We start from the raw sequence: 13,999 nt of genomic DNA, 5'->3' as shown, positions 1-13,999 counted from the left end.
CATATCTCAAAGATCCAGATAACTTCTATGGGAAGAAAGTATTTGTATTTAGAAGTCAAATATAATATACGGACATGAAAGTGACAATAACAAGAAAACAGCAGAAAAAATATTAACCCTTACCTTATAAATGTTGGATACAGCTCTGCTGTATAAATGTAAATGAGGCCAAAAGCTGACCCTATTGCAAGTTTCCCAATAATAACTATCACTATTTTCCAGATAGTGGCATCTTGGCTTTTCTGGGGAAGGGGGTGGGAGGAAAACAGTAAAATAGACCATATAAGTAATATTTTTAAAGGAAAATATAAAGTCATTAAAGATGTTATTTAAAACTTTCTGATTCCTTCAGTATTTTTCAGAACAATGAAGACTTTTATTTCTATGTTTGAGCTTAGTTTGCAAACTACTCATGGTCTACAGAAGCTTTCCATCTTCATGAAATTTAAGGGGAAATTTTCTTGTGTCTCCCACCCACCTGGAGGGTTTGAACTGTGGAATAAGAAAAGCCCATTGGGGAGAGGACTTTGGGAAGAGACTTTCACCAGGACAGTGCTGCTGCATCCATAACTGATCCACTCCTCCTGGAAGAGATCCAGCAAGTGTGAAGCAAGGAGCCATAAAACAAATGTGCCTGTAATGGCAGTAATCCCTGGTTTGTAAATTATCTTCAGAAAATAATTTGAAAGAGATAATTGAACTAACAGTAGAGTGTTTGTTTGTTTGTTTTGTTGTTGGTGGTGGTTTTTTTGCAGATACTTTCCTCAACCTCAGAACCTCACAGTTTCTCCAATTCAGTTTCTGCTCTCACTTCCAGCAGTGACAAATAAAGACCTTCCATATTCTGAAATTTTCTCTCTCCTCCCACATCTGCCAGCTGGATGCACAAACCCTGACCTTGGTGTTCATGGGTTAAGAAGATAGTGCTTGGTCAGCCTGCAGCCCTGGGTAACTCCACGGGGGCAGACACCCCCTCACCACTCTCACTGCAGCCAACCAACTCCACCCACAAGAACATTCAATGAGCAAGAAATAAACGCCCATTAACTTACCAAGACATTGGGGTGCCTCTACTAAGCCTGTCACCTTATTTGCTATTGCAGACAATATTTGTTGCATGAATTAGTGTGTGCTTGTTGCTGTTGTTTTGTTGAGCTGTTTGTTGTTTGCAGTGCTGAGGATCAAAGCTAGGGCCTCACACATGCTAGGCAAGTGCTTTATCACTGAGCTACACCCCCAGTACCAATTACTGTGATTTTAAAAAAACAACACAAATTTGTATTTTGTTGACATTATCATTAGAGAAGAGAGACTTTTGGCTGTAAGTTAGTGCTCTATTTCTAGAATAGAATGGAATAGAATAGAAGTCTCTATCAGCCATTCTCCTGTCTTCCCCATTACTGTGAAATGTGAAGGTTCTGGGGTTCCCCTAAATCTCAAAGACAGCTGAGATTTGAGTCAACTAATATAACTGCAAACTACCTGTCTGTCTTGTTTTTTAACTGTGATTTTGTTTATCCATATTTCTTATTGGTGCATTATAGTTGTACATAATGGTGAGATTCATACACACACACAACATAACAATTTTGTTTTCCAGAAAAGAGAAAGTACTTCCGGTGTTCTGGGTGGTGTTGTTTGCCAAAATGTAGGGACAGAAAAGTCGCTTCAGTATTCATATTCACTACAATGTTCTAAGAAACTGCATTAATGGCCAACATCATTCCCAAGTGTTTCCCCTTTCTCTCTCCCCTTTCTCCTACTCTACTCATCTCCCTTCATAGGACACCCACACACACGCACACCCCCTTCTTTTGCAAACTAATAAAGGAATGGATTCAGTCCTTTCAATTGGCAGAGTATGTCAAATTGAAATAGTCCGAGTCCTGAGTAGTTTTATACATACTAGGTTTATATGGATCACCTGGAAATTTCAGTGACATAAAACATTTGGTTCACCAACCCTTGATACTTAAGTGAAGTGTGACTGTAAAATAACATCACTTATTAACATAAATTAAATTTCAAACAATCTGCAAAACTTAAAATGTTTTGCTCTAAAAATTGATCCACTGTTGCTTAATAACTATACAATCCCTGGAGAAAATCACATAGGATATTTTAAAGTATAAACTACATTTTTTCAAATTGAAAATTAAAACACAGCCTTTGCTAACAATTTTTTTTTTTTTTCCAGAAGAGAGAAAGTACTTCCGTTGTTCTGGGTGGTGTAGTTTGCCAAAATGTAGGAATGGAAAAGTCCCTTCAGTATTCACTATAATGTTTCTAAGAAACTGCATAAAAAAAAAAAAAAAGCCCATTGGGGGATTTATGTATACTAGGTCCAGAAACTAGTAATCAACAGTAAGGAAAAGCAAGAGTATCTAAGTTGAAACAAACTAAATATTTGACTCATGACTTCAGATGCCCCATGGCTCCCTCCCTCATCTTCTGGTGCTGACGCCTTCTCTGAGAGGCACATCATCTTTGACCATACAAAATGAACAGTACACAAGCACAGCCCACTCTTTCTAGTTCATACCCTCCACCCACATACCAAAGTCATCTCCCTTCCTTATCCTGCTTTGTTTTTCTTCCTTACACTTATAGAAACTTGATGCTCTGTGTGTCTTCAACACCTGGCACATAACAGATGTGGATATATCCTTGTTGAATGAATCCATGAATGAGTGAATGTTCAGTAAGACGATAATCACTGGAAGGTGTGACCAACTTCCCTCACACAAGATTACTGTGTTTACAAAATAGGACAAGACCATTTTTAGGAAGTAGAATCGTGGTCTCTGTCTCTTGTCTCTCTCTCTCTTTCTCTCTCTTTTACACTTTTTTCTTAACTTTTCTACAAAGAAGATGCATTGCTTACACAATAGAGAAAGAAATTTTTTTTAAGAAAACATGTTTTAAAATATGTACTTATGTACTTTATCCATATATCCTAATTGGTCTTCATACTTACTGTAAGTGGCATAAAGTCTTCCTGTCAAACTGTTATGGTTTAACTAGCTATTCCCTAAATAAAACATAAAAATAACTCACCTGGGGGATCACCATCAACGTACCGCAGATCAGCACAGTGCAGAGAAGGGAACAGATTAGAACTTTTCTTCTCCCCACTCTGTCTAGCACAATGGACAAAAAGGAGGTGGCAGCAATTTCCAATGAACCTGTCAGTGAGTAAAGGGGCCCTCCATGAGGCTTGCTGCCTAATTGCACAGGCACCCCACTTTTAAACCCAAATCCAAAAGGAATGATCATCTCTCTCCATGCTTCTAGGGGCTATTAAATGCTGTCTAAAGACTGCCCGAGAGGCAGTGAGCCCTACCATTTTTTACTGGAGTGAGGACAAACCCTTCCTGTGAAATACACTACAGTTTACATAATGGGCCCTTGCACCTGTCTTAGGAGCGGCTCTCCCCAGACAGGCCTCGAGACTGTATAAATAAGGAAACTAAGAGAGAATATTATTTATGATCTTTGATTTCTTATGCTTGGTAGAACTAGGGGGAAATTTGGGTATCCAAAACTTTGAACTTAGAAACTGGTCAAGACCCATAAAAATGGAGGCCACAGTTAAGGTAGACAATGCCCTACAAGGCCAACCATCCATAACCAAGTCACCAAAGCTTAAGCCATCCTGATTTCCCTGGTCTATCTCCAATCATAAATGAAAAAACACAAAAGGACAGCTTCACTTAAATTTTTGTTAGCATGATTCAGTAAAATTAAACCAATCAGCTAAAGACAAATCAGACTTAAACAGCTCTGCTTGCCCTAAAGAGAAGGTTGGTATTTAACAGCCAATCACAAAAAAAGGTTGAGATGTTTCCTCTTTTATGCTTTATAAATGATGCTGCAAGGTAAGTTTCTGACCACTTGTTCTGAGGTCTCACAGTTTATGAACTGTCCTTTTATATGCACAATAAGCTTTAAAATTTTTAAAATTTGATATCATTTCATTTTTGACAAAACTGAAATGTAGAAAATGTAGAAATGTAGAAAACTAATGTAGAAAGTTCCATATCAATAAGGCACATTAACTAGTGAGAACTACTTAATAGATTGTAGGACTAAAGTAAAACATTTTGTTATGAGCCAGGCTATATGGGCAATGACCAAACAGACTCCATTTTACCCTGAGACTCCATATCATGTAAGAAATGCTTCTCCCATGAGAAAGCCCCACCTCTGTATGCATTAAGAGTTACCTAGCAGAACATATTTGGCAACAGAAAATAGCAATTCTTACACAATGTAAAATTGTTTTCTCTTTGTTTCCCACTTTTCTTGGGCAATGTACCCTGGCAGAGATTGATTGTCTAGATGTTACTAAACATTCTCTGATTTGCACTCAACTAGAGTCATTTTGACCCACTCCCTCATGCTTGCTTGCTGCTCTGCCAACCTGGAAAGTTCCATGGGAAATACCAATGTACACATCACATTGTCTTGCTAACTGCCCAGTTCAGCTTCTGTACCTGCTTGCTTGCAGTTACGTCAACTCAGATGTGGTTTTTTCCTTTAAATACCCTAAAATGTTGAAGCTCAAAGCTCTTCCTTGCAGAGACAGTTATGGTCCTGTGGGGAGAAGTTGCCAGCCAGCTGGCTAAATATAGACTCTTCAATTTGGACAAAACTGGGTCTTGGTATGTTTTCTGAGCAACCTGACCCACAAAAATTTTTAAATCTAATACAAATCCCCTAGAACAGGGACTTTGTCTTGAACCACTTTTTAGCTCCTCCAAAAGAAGAAAAAAAGGAGCTGAATTCATAAATCTGTAAATCTGCTAACATAAAAACCCTTCCCTTGTAGAATCAAAGTTTGACCCTTAGATCCAGAACAAAAAGCTCTTATAGCTATCAACCAGAACCAAATAGGGAACAAGCTGGAAGATCTTCCAGCAGCACTGAGCAAAACCAGCAATCTCCTTTGGGAAATTTTCACTATTTTCCAATGCAGATATTGGTCATCATTCACAGTTCTGTAATGTTATAAGCTCAAGAGAGACAGGTCGGGTGTATATATATATATATCTCACAGCTTCTGGAACAGATCATAGGAGGGTAGACATATTTTTCTGAGTAAACAACTCAATAAAAATAGCTTAGGAAAAGGCAAGAATTGACACTAGGAACCCCATTTGAAAGAAGGTCTCTCCTGCCCTTGATTAACAGAAAACCTAACTCTGGAGGAAATACCTCCCTATCATAGGTCCTGCTGCCATGTCTACACTTGCAGTCCAAGACAGAATGTACACCCATTACTCTACTTTTCAAAGAGTTTATCAAGATTAAATAACATAGTTGTCTTCAAAAGAACCTTCTCAGTACAACTAAGAATAAATGATTTGAGCCACATGAGTAATGACAGCTTGGGGTCTGGAAGTGAGGTCTTTGGGGTCCAAGTGCAGTTCCCTCCATGTCTGGCTCCAGGCTTTTCCTCAAACAGGTCTATGTACAGGGCCATCAATCAACTTCCTAAAGTCTTGCAAAGCTGGGCCACAATTGGAGACACTTAAAGTGTACTACACTGGTTTTCTTGATTTGATGTTTCTATACCAACCAATACTATATCCGTATTTGGCTTGAATATGCCTGGATATAAATGGTGCAAACAAGGAGGCCCAACTCTTCTGGGATTGGGGCAGTGTGTCATTACTTCCTTCATTTTACGATATATCATGTCTTGACTCACTTAGGCCTCATTCTACTGCCCTTCTCACCACACAATCCCCAAAATATATCTTGAAGCTACTGATCACCTGCAAATGGAAGAATAGCCACAGCTGAAATTTCCACCAGTCCCAATCTAACTCAGAAGATGGAAACTTGTTCAAAAAAACTCACAGCAGAGAAATATTAACTATAAGAACCTGTTAGCAAGAGTACTAACACGGAGGGTAATGATATGAAAAATTGAAAGCAGTCAATAATGTAAAAGATGTAGATTTTGTTTTTGGAAACATTTTTACACTTATGAGATCCTCCAGTTAGTTGGTGGTTAAATTTTGTTTTGTTTTGTTTTAAGACAGGATCTCACTACATTGTCCAGGACGGTCTAAAACTTGTGAACCAAATGGTCCTTAGCCTCCCAAGGAGCTGGAACTACAGGCATGTACCACAGTGCGTGCCCTGCTCGGTTTCTTGAGAATTTAAATTTCTAAGAAATTAAATCTCCAAGCTATAGCTTCAAGGTTAAATGTCCCCCAAAGGCTTGATCCCCAGGCTGGTGCTGCTCCGTGGTGCTGGAACCTTTAGAAGATAGGGCCTCCTAGGAGAAAGTTAGGTGTGTTAGGGGTGTGCCCTTGAAGAAGACAGTGGGTTTCCAGCCCCTCGACTCTCTCTTCTTTGCTTCCTGGCCATGAAGTAAATGGTTTTGTTCTACTCCACCCTCCCACCATGCTATGCTTTGTCATAGGCCCAAAGCAATGAAGCCAACAGATCATGGACTAAAACCTCCAAAACTGTGAACCAGAATAAACATTTTCTCTTTATAAGTTGATTATTTCAAGTATTTTGTTATAGTGATAGAAAGCTGACTTACACGCCATCAAAATGTACTACAAAGATCTAGACCTCCGGCTTTCCTAAGCTTCCCCATACACACTCCATTCCACTTGCTTCTCCTACTATTTGCTGCTCTATTCTAGGAAATCTGCATCATTTCTCAAATTGATACATGGAAGATGTTTGAAGTTAAGATGGGCTCTTTCTATATGTTATTTTACTCCCGAAAAGAGTTGTTTTTTTTTCCTTAAAACAACTTTTCCCATTATTCTTCCTGTGCTATAATAAATAAAAACAGACATGTCATCTGAACACTTTGATAAGAAGAGATGATGTCTATGTACAAAATATAAAAGCAAGATTTTTGAGCATAATATGAAATACAGGCAGCCTACACAAAATTTACCAGGAGTTCAGACAGGTGGACAAATGCAGATTTCTAACACTTCTTTTAGGTTTAGTTCACATTCGGTTCACATGGTAAGTTATAGTTTAAGCTATCTAAAGCCACTTTAACCTGCTCCTAAAATTAAAGAAGTGCGTCAGCATAAATTATAGTTGCTTATATTGAAGCTATTTTACCACTCAAAATTTTTAAATTAAGGACATTTGAAGGTAAAAAGATTGCAGACCTCCAAAACATATTAAATTGTAAAAGAAAAGCAACTTACAAAGAACAATATGTAGTGAATGATCTCATTCATGCTAAAATATAGAACAATTAATATGCACAAATATATGAAAATGCATCGAAAGAGAGTTGAAAGGGTATAAGCCAAACATTCTAGAAGTTATCCCTGGGAAGGATTCTAGGGTAGGAAGGAAGCAAGGAGAGAAGAGATAAGGGAAGAAACTAATTCTTCTAACACTTGGCCTTTTCCTCAAAATGATGTGTGTGTGTGTGTATGTGTGTTGTGTGTGTGTGTGAGAGAGAGAGAGAGAGATACTAAAAGATATCATAATAATATATCTAGCAATATTGTTCCTGGTATAAAAAGACAATAAAAACACACTAAAAAACTTGGCAGAAATTCCACTTTACTGCCACATTTAAATATATCTTAATTACTTACCCACTAGGATGAGCCGTAAGTATTCATCATTTATTACATTAAATCTATCCATGTTGAAAAAGGAGAATCCCAAAGAACATGTAAGCCAAATGATCCAAAGCATAAATATCCTTGATGCAATATTCCAGTCAAGAAACAGCTCTGTTACGTTGTGCTTATTAGCTACAGAAGGATCATTGACAGGACCATTTCGATCCAGTGAAAAAAGTTCTGACAGGTCACAGGGCGCACCATGATTACCCTCAGCTATAATATCAACTAGAACTTGTGCTTCTTTGTATTTTCCTTTTGAGACAAGCCAAAAAGGTGTCTCTGGGAGCATCCAACAGCAAAGGATAAAGGGAACAGTCACAGTGGAAAGAATCATTTGGTAAATCCACATGGTTTTGACTATTTGGCTCATCAAAGCCACTGCTATTACCCCAATTGCAAAGAAGGTATGTAGATGGATGGACATACACGTTCGAAACTTCATACCAATGAATTCCATGACATAGGTGAACACTACCACATGATAGCCACTTGCAGTCTGAAAGACAAAGAATGGAGGGGTTCCATAGTCAAGGTCACATTTCCATCCACTGAGAGGTCCCATCTCTATGCAAATCACATTTAGGTAAGAAAGAAAATGACAATGGCTTTCTGTAAACCATTTCACATTTGTAAAATGGCATTCAATCTGATCACATTTCTCCTTTAAATGGCTCCTTTTATCTTTCCCCACCCTTCCCACCCCAAATGGCACACTTCAGACAGTATTTATGATATCACTGCTAACACTGCTTCTTGTTTCATTTAAATAGTCCATTATAATGTTCCTTCTAGATGCACAGATCTGTTTATTTAATATCACTAAACAGTACATTTTAAATGGTTAAGATGGTAAATTTTATGTTATGTGTATTTTACCTCAACAACAACAAAAAAATCAAGGGGAAACTTGTAGTTTAAAAATATGCTTATCAGGTTGGGGCTATAGCTGGGTGGTAGAGTGCTTGCCTAGCATGTGAGAGGCACTGGGTTCTATCCTTGGTACCACATAAAAAATAAATGAACTCCCATTTTTACCCCATATACAGATTGCAGAATCACATCAGTTGCACAACCATTGATTTACATATTGCTATTCTGAGTTCATATCCCACTTGAATCAAAGTGTGAAATATGATATATCAAGAACTATGTAATGTTTTGAACAACCTACAATAAAAATTAATTTAAAAAAAAATAAATGAATAAAATAAAGGCATTGTGTCCATTTACAACTAAAATTATTTTTTAAAAAATGCCTATCATGCCAGATGCATGCCTATAATCCCAACACCTTGGGAGGCTAAGACAGGAGGATCACAGGTTCAAAGCCAGCCTCAGCAATTTAGCAAGATCTTGTCTCAAAATAAAATATTTTTAAAAGCGGGGGGGGGGGGTGCTGTGGTTGTGGCTTAGTGGTAGAGTGCTTATCTAGCTTATGCAAGGCACTGGGTTTAATCCTCAGCACCACATAAAAATGAATAAATAAAACAAAGGTATAAAAATGTTGTATCTGTTTTTTTTTTTTAAAGGAGGGGGAGCTGGGGATGTGGTTCAGTGGTTAAGTGCCCCTGAGTTCAATCCCAGATAGATAGATAGATAGATAGAAAGATAGATAGATAGATCTTTAGTAAAATTTCAATTATAATAACCATATCTGATCCCTCTTGGGATAAACAAAGAACAAATCAAAAATAGGTATTTGGGGGGAGGCAAGGTTAAAGGGATTGAAATTTTTCCTACAAAATCATTTCACATTTGACTTTCACTGCACAAATCGCAGGGTTTTTTGTTTTGTTTTGTCTTCTGATTTTTTGCAAAATTATCCTAGAGTACCATTGATATGCCCAAAGACCTCCTTTAATCCTCTGATACTTGAATCACACTTTTTTGAAGACTCATTATGTCATTATCTTCACAAGTATTTACTTTTGAAGAGAAACCATGTTAACTGGTCTCTCTCTGCCAGATCCAGAATTTGGTCAAGGTTTGGGCGTAGGTTCAGGCAGTTTTGCCATTGTGTAAGGATGACCTTAGGCCTTAGCCTAAGCAACTCCATTTTTAAAACTCCACTGTGAAACCTGCAGTCTCACCAGGCATGGCATAGCTCCAATATGATCATCAGGCATAGCCCTGACATAATCAGATCACTTATCCCCACCCTGACAAGCTCAGAGTGAAGTCTCTGTCAAGTTGCCCTCCTCAGATAAGGGAAAGAGGCCAGAAAATCAGGGTGGGGACCACCAGACCAGATGCTTTAACCCCAGGGCAAATGATGTCATTGAGAAATCCAGTGGCAGCTAATAGGGATTGAAAGGGTGGTCAGAAGCCCCCAAATTTAGTATAAATGATGGAGCAAATGAACAGACATTCAGCCAGCCAACACTGATGCGCTCATGCCGGAGAGCCTGATGAGGACCTGGACTAACATCCCAACCCTTCTCATCGTTTGCCTGATCCTCTGCATCTTCCTCACAGCTCTCAAACTCTACAGCTACATCTTGGCCCTGAAGAGAACTGCAACTTCTCCCTAGGACCCTCTCTTCAACTGGCCGTCAGCTCCACCCCAGGAGAAGCCTACCTCGGTCCCTGATCTGACCACTGAGGTGTGAGTGAGTTGTGCATCTGCCAGACCTAGAGCCTAAGGCTTGAGACTTTAGACCTGGCACTTGAGCTTAGCATGCAGAGGGAATGTACGAGCCTGTCATGTTTACAGTGTTTAGAATTAATCTAGAAGTGTTTGCTGTGGCTTGAGTGTGTCTATTGCAGTGCTTAGCATTAAGGATTGTCCATTTTCTTGATTGAGAACATATAGAGTGAAATTGTATTGAGTGATTTGGGTGAATAAAAGGTAGAAGCCCGTGGACATTCTTTATTTCTCCCCCTCGACTGCATAAGTCACACTTTTGCCCATCGCGACACATTGCTTCTGAAGACTTTTTGTTACGCGTGCCTAGTAAGAGCTGTGTGTTCACCTCAGCTCAGTCCCACAGGGAAGTTCCTTTGATGACAGAGGACTGAATTACTAGGAGGCAGGAACGTGCTCCCTGGGAACTACTATATCAATGGCCTGTTGAATACTTTCAGGACAACTTTAATTTCCTCACACAACCTTGTAATGACAAGACTCAGAGAATAAACCTGTATCCAAGAACCTAGAAGTTGCTTGGTAAATGTTTGCTGCTGTAACAGCAAACAAAGGTTGTGATCGCTGCAAATACTACAAGTCACCCAGCTAAATTAAGCTGTGACATCAGTCCCCATCGGATTTTTCAATACTAATTATTTCTCAGGAGTCTATTCCTACTTCCTTCCTGGTTACTTCTGTCACTGGATTCACATGATCCACACACAAGTCTCTAAATAATTTCAAAGTACTCCTTGAATCCATTCGTACCATCATCACCTCCACCGACAACACTATTCCTCACATTTACTCTGACTCCATCTCCCCATAGCGGCTAGGATGACCACTTCACCCCCATTTTCACCCCCTCAGTGGATTCCCTTTGCCTTTAGGAGATAGAGCAAAATCTTTACCATCCTACCAAGTCCTGCCTTAGGCAGCTCATGCCCGTGCCCCTCTCCATTCTCCAGATATTCCACCTTTAATTCTTTCTCATCCCAGGCACAGAAAGACAAGTGCCACCTTCTCACCTGCTGCTACCTCTACTGAAATGTTCTTCTTTTACCCTACCTCAGAACTAAAAAGCCCCTGATCATCTGGACCCCAATGGGACCCCTCGCCATTAATGTTGTAAGTATATATTCAGCTATGTATGTTCTGTTGGTTACATAGTTACATAGTACAAATAATAAATAATAATCAATGGGAAGCCATTGATTATTATTTATTATTTGCAATTTGTGTACATTTTGTTTATTTAATTTATTGACAAAAAATTCATATGCATGGGGTACATTAAGGCCACATTTCACATTGTACAACATGTATATATGTTCATATCAGGCTAAACATATCTATCTCCTCAAACATTTATCTTTTTTTTTTTTTGGAGAGGGGGTACCAGGGATTGAACTCAGGAGCACTTGACCACTGAGCCACATCCCCAGTCCTATTTTGTATTTTTATTTAGAGATAGAGATTAATTCTAAACACTGTAAACACTCTTAATCATGACAGGCTCATGACAGACATTCACTCTGCATGCTAAGCTCAAGTGCCAGGTCGAAAGTCTCACTTTTGCTGAGGCTGGCTTTGAACTCAGAATCCTCCTGCCTCAGCCTCCCAAGCTGCTAGGATTATAGACATGTGCCATTGCTCCCGGCTAACATTTATCATTTCTTTGTGGTGAAAACATTCAAAATCCCTTCCAGATTTTTTTTGAAGTACTCAGGACATTATTGCTATCTAGACGTTATGACCATCTATTGTCACCTGACTGTGCAACAGCACACCAGAACCTCTCATTTTTAACTATAACTTAAAGCCTGTTGATCAACCCTTTCCCATCTCCACTTCCCCCTTACCCTCTTTAGCTTCTGGTAACCACCATTCTATTCTCAACTTCTATGGGATCTACTGTTTTAGATTCCACACATGAATGAGGTCATTGTCTTTCTGTGCCTGGTTTATTTCACTTAATATAATGATGTTCCATCCATGTTGTCACATATGACAGGATCTCTGTATTTTAAAGATGGATGATCAACATCCTTGTTTTCCTCTAGACTGTAGAATGATTGAAACAGTCGGGTCTGGTTTATTTAGCAATGCACTCTACAGACAGATCAATAAATATTTGAGTAAATGAATCTGTCTGCATCTCCACCATACTTGGAATTCTACCACAAATTTATTTCCCTTGAAAATCAAAGAAAAGAGTTCCAAAAATTAAAGACCACATTTCACAGATGTGTTCAACAGGTACAGCCTCATGTTCTTGGCTCTGTGAACAAATTCAGGGTATTTTGCATGACTGAAACAGACATCTTTAGAATTATCTTCCAAAAGGGACCTTCAGACTTTCTCGGTACATATGCCTCTGTGGAGCCATTAGTCCGTCCAAAAGGTCTTTCTCAACAAATCTGACCCTGGAATTACAGAGCCATGTCTTCAGTTGAAACAGAACTACTGGTTGCTATCTTTCATATGAACAAACTCTTTACATTCCTAAATAATATTTTATTTATTTAGTTGTAGTTGGACACAATACATTTATTTTTATTTTTATGTGGTGCTGAGGATCGAACCCAGGGCCTCGCTCACACTAGGCGAGGCTCTCCCGCTGAGCCACAACTCCAACCCAACACCTTTAATTTTCTATACTTTAAAACATTTCTCTTCAGGGCTGGGGCTATAGCTCAGTGGCAGAGTGCTCGCCTAGCATGTGTGAAGCCATTGTCAGGTGTGCCTGCTCTGTGCCAGGGGTTGCAACATTGGGTGTTTACATTGAGTCTCACTGAATCCTGATAACAACCCAGGAAACAGGTATTATTTTCTATAGTTTATAGAATAGAAACCACAGCTCTAAGAGAACAGCATATTTGTGTAAGGTCATATGGCTGTCAATATATGACAAAAATGGTTTTCAAATTCCTGATCTGTCCACTGGACTCCCCCAATCTCATAACATAAAGATTCAATGTCTCAGGCTGCAGTTGTGGCTCAGGGGCAGAGCGCTTGCCTCGCATCGAGTGTGAGGCACTGGGTTGGATTCTCAGCACCATAAATAAATAAATAAAAATAATAAAATTAAGGTCCATCAACAACTTCAAAAATATTTTTAAAAAAAGATTCAAAGAGTCATTTATATTCTTCTTTACATTATACAAACCACTTTGACAATACCTTTTGTCGGTTTGGTTTGGGTATACAGGTCCTGACTAGACCAATATAATTGCCCAGAAATAAAACAATGCTTTTGTCATTTTAGGGTGGAGGCATAGTTGAGCAAAAAAAAATTTTCTGCCCAGTAAGTGGCAATTTTTCATGTAAATGAGTTCCATTCTAAACATAAGTCATTAATATGCCCCAGAAAGACTCCTGCAGTAGAGTGAACAAAGATTAGCCAGTCCTTGATGTCTCTCACCAGATTCTAAACGAGCAAAACTAAAAAGAGTTAAGGTAAAAATGGAAATATCGTAGCAGAACTAAAGTGGTAAGAGAAAACAACTCACCGCAGCAAGAAGAAAGCGTGCGATCACGAAGCTGTAATAATCAAATGTAAATACTGACATTATTCCGAACAAAAATATGCCAGTGCTTGTGCACCACAGGACCATTCGCCTTCCTAGTCTGCAAAATAAGAATCACACAGTGGAAGAAGCAAAGTCGGCTTGTAACAGTTTAAGCATCCATTGCAGTTCATGAGAGACGAGTTACCCATGTTTTTAATAGCTTAGTGCAG

At 38.9% G+C, this 13,999-nt stretch overlaps 2 protein-coding genes across 2 annotated transcripts in view; one reads left to right on the top strand and one right to left on the bottom strand.

The window, feature by feature from the left end:
* The window catches only part of Amd1 (adenosylmethionine decarboxylase 1), a 530,556-nt gene that overhangs the window by 175,357 nt on the left and 341,200 nt on the right, over positions 1-13,999 (top strand). The window lies entirely within an intron of this gene.
* The window catches only part of Slc22a16 (solute carrier family 22 member 16), a 36,545-nt gene that overhangs the window by 3,905 nt on the left and 18,641 nt on the right, over positions 1-13,999 (bottom strand). The window contains exons 3-6 of the mRNA XM_076859459.2: positions 13,770-13,887; positions 7,599-8,127; positions 3,058-3,185; positions 124-242 (exon numbers count right to left, since the gene is read on the bottom strand). Coding sequence (XP_076715574.2) covers positions 124-242; positions 3,058-3,185; positions 7,599-8,127; positions 13,770-13,887 — 894 coding nt within the window. The remainder of the gene's footprint in view (positions 1-123; positions 243-3,057; positions 3,186-7,598; positions 8,128-13,769; positions 13,888-13,999) is intronic.

The sequence above is a fragment of the Callospermophilus lateralis genome, chromosome 6 (genome assembly GCF_048772815.1).
Source record: "Callospermophilus lateralis isolate mCalLat2 chromosome 6, mCalLat2.hap1, whole genome shotgun sequence".
Taxonomy (NCBI): domain Eukaryota; kingdom Metazoa; phylum Chordata; class Mammalia; order Rodentia; family Sciuridae; genus Callospermophilus; species Callospermophilus lateralis.
The sequence above is the reverse complement of the archived record's forward strand: the minus strand, read 5'-3'. Positions and strand labels throughout refer to the sequence as shown.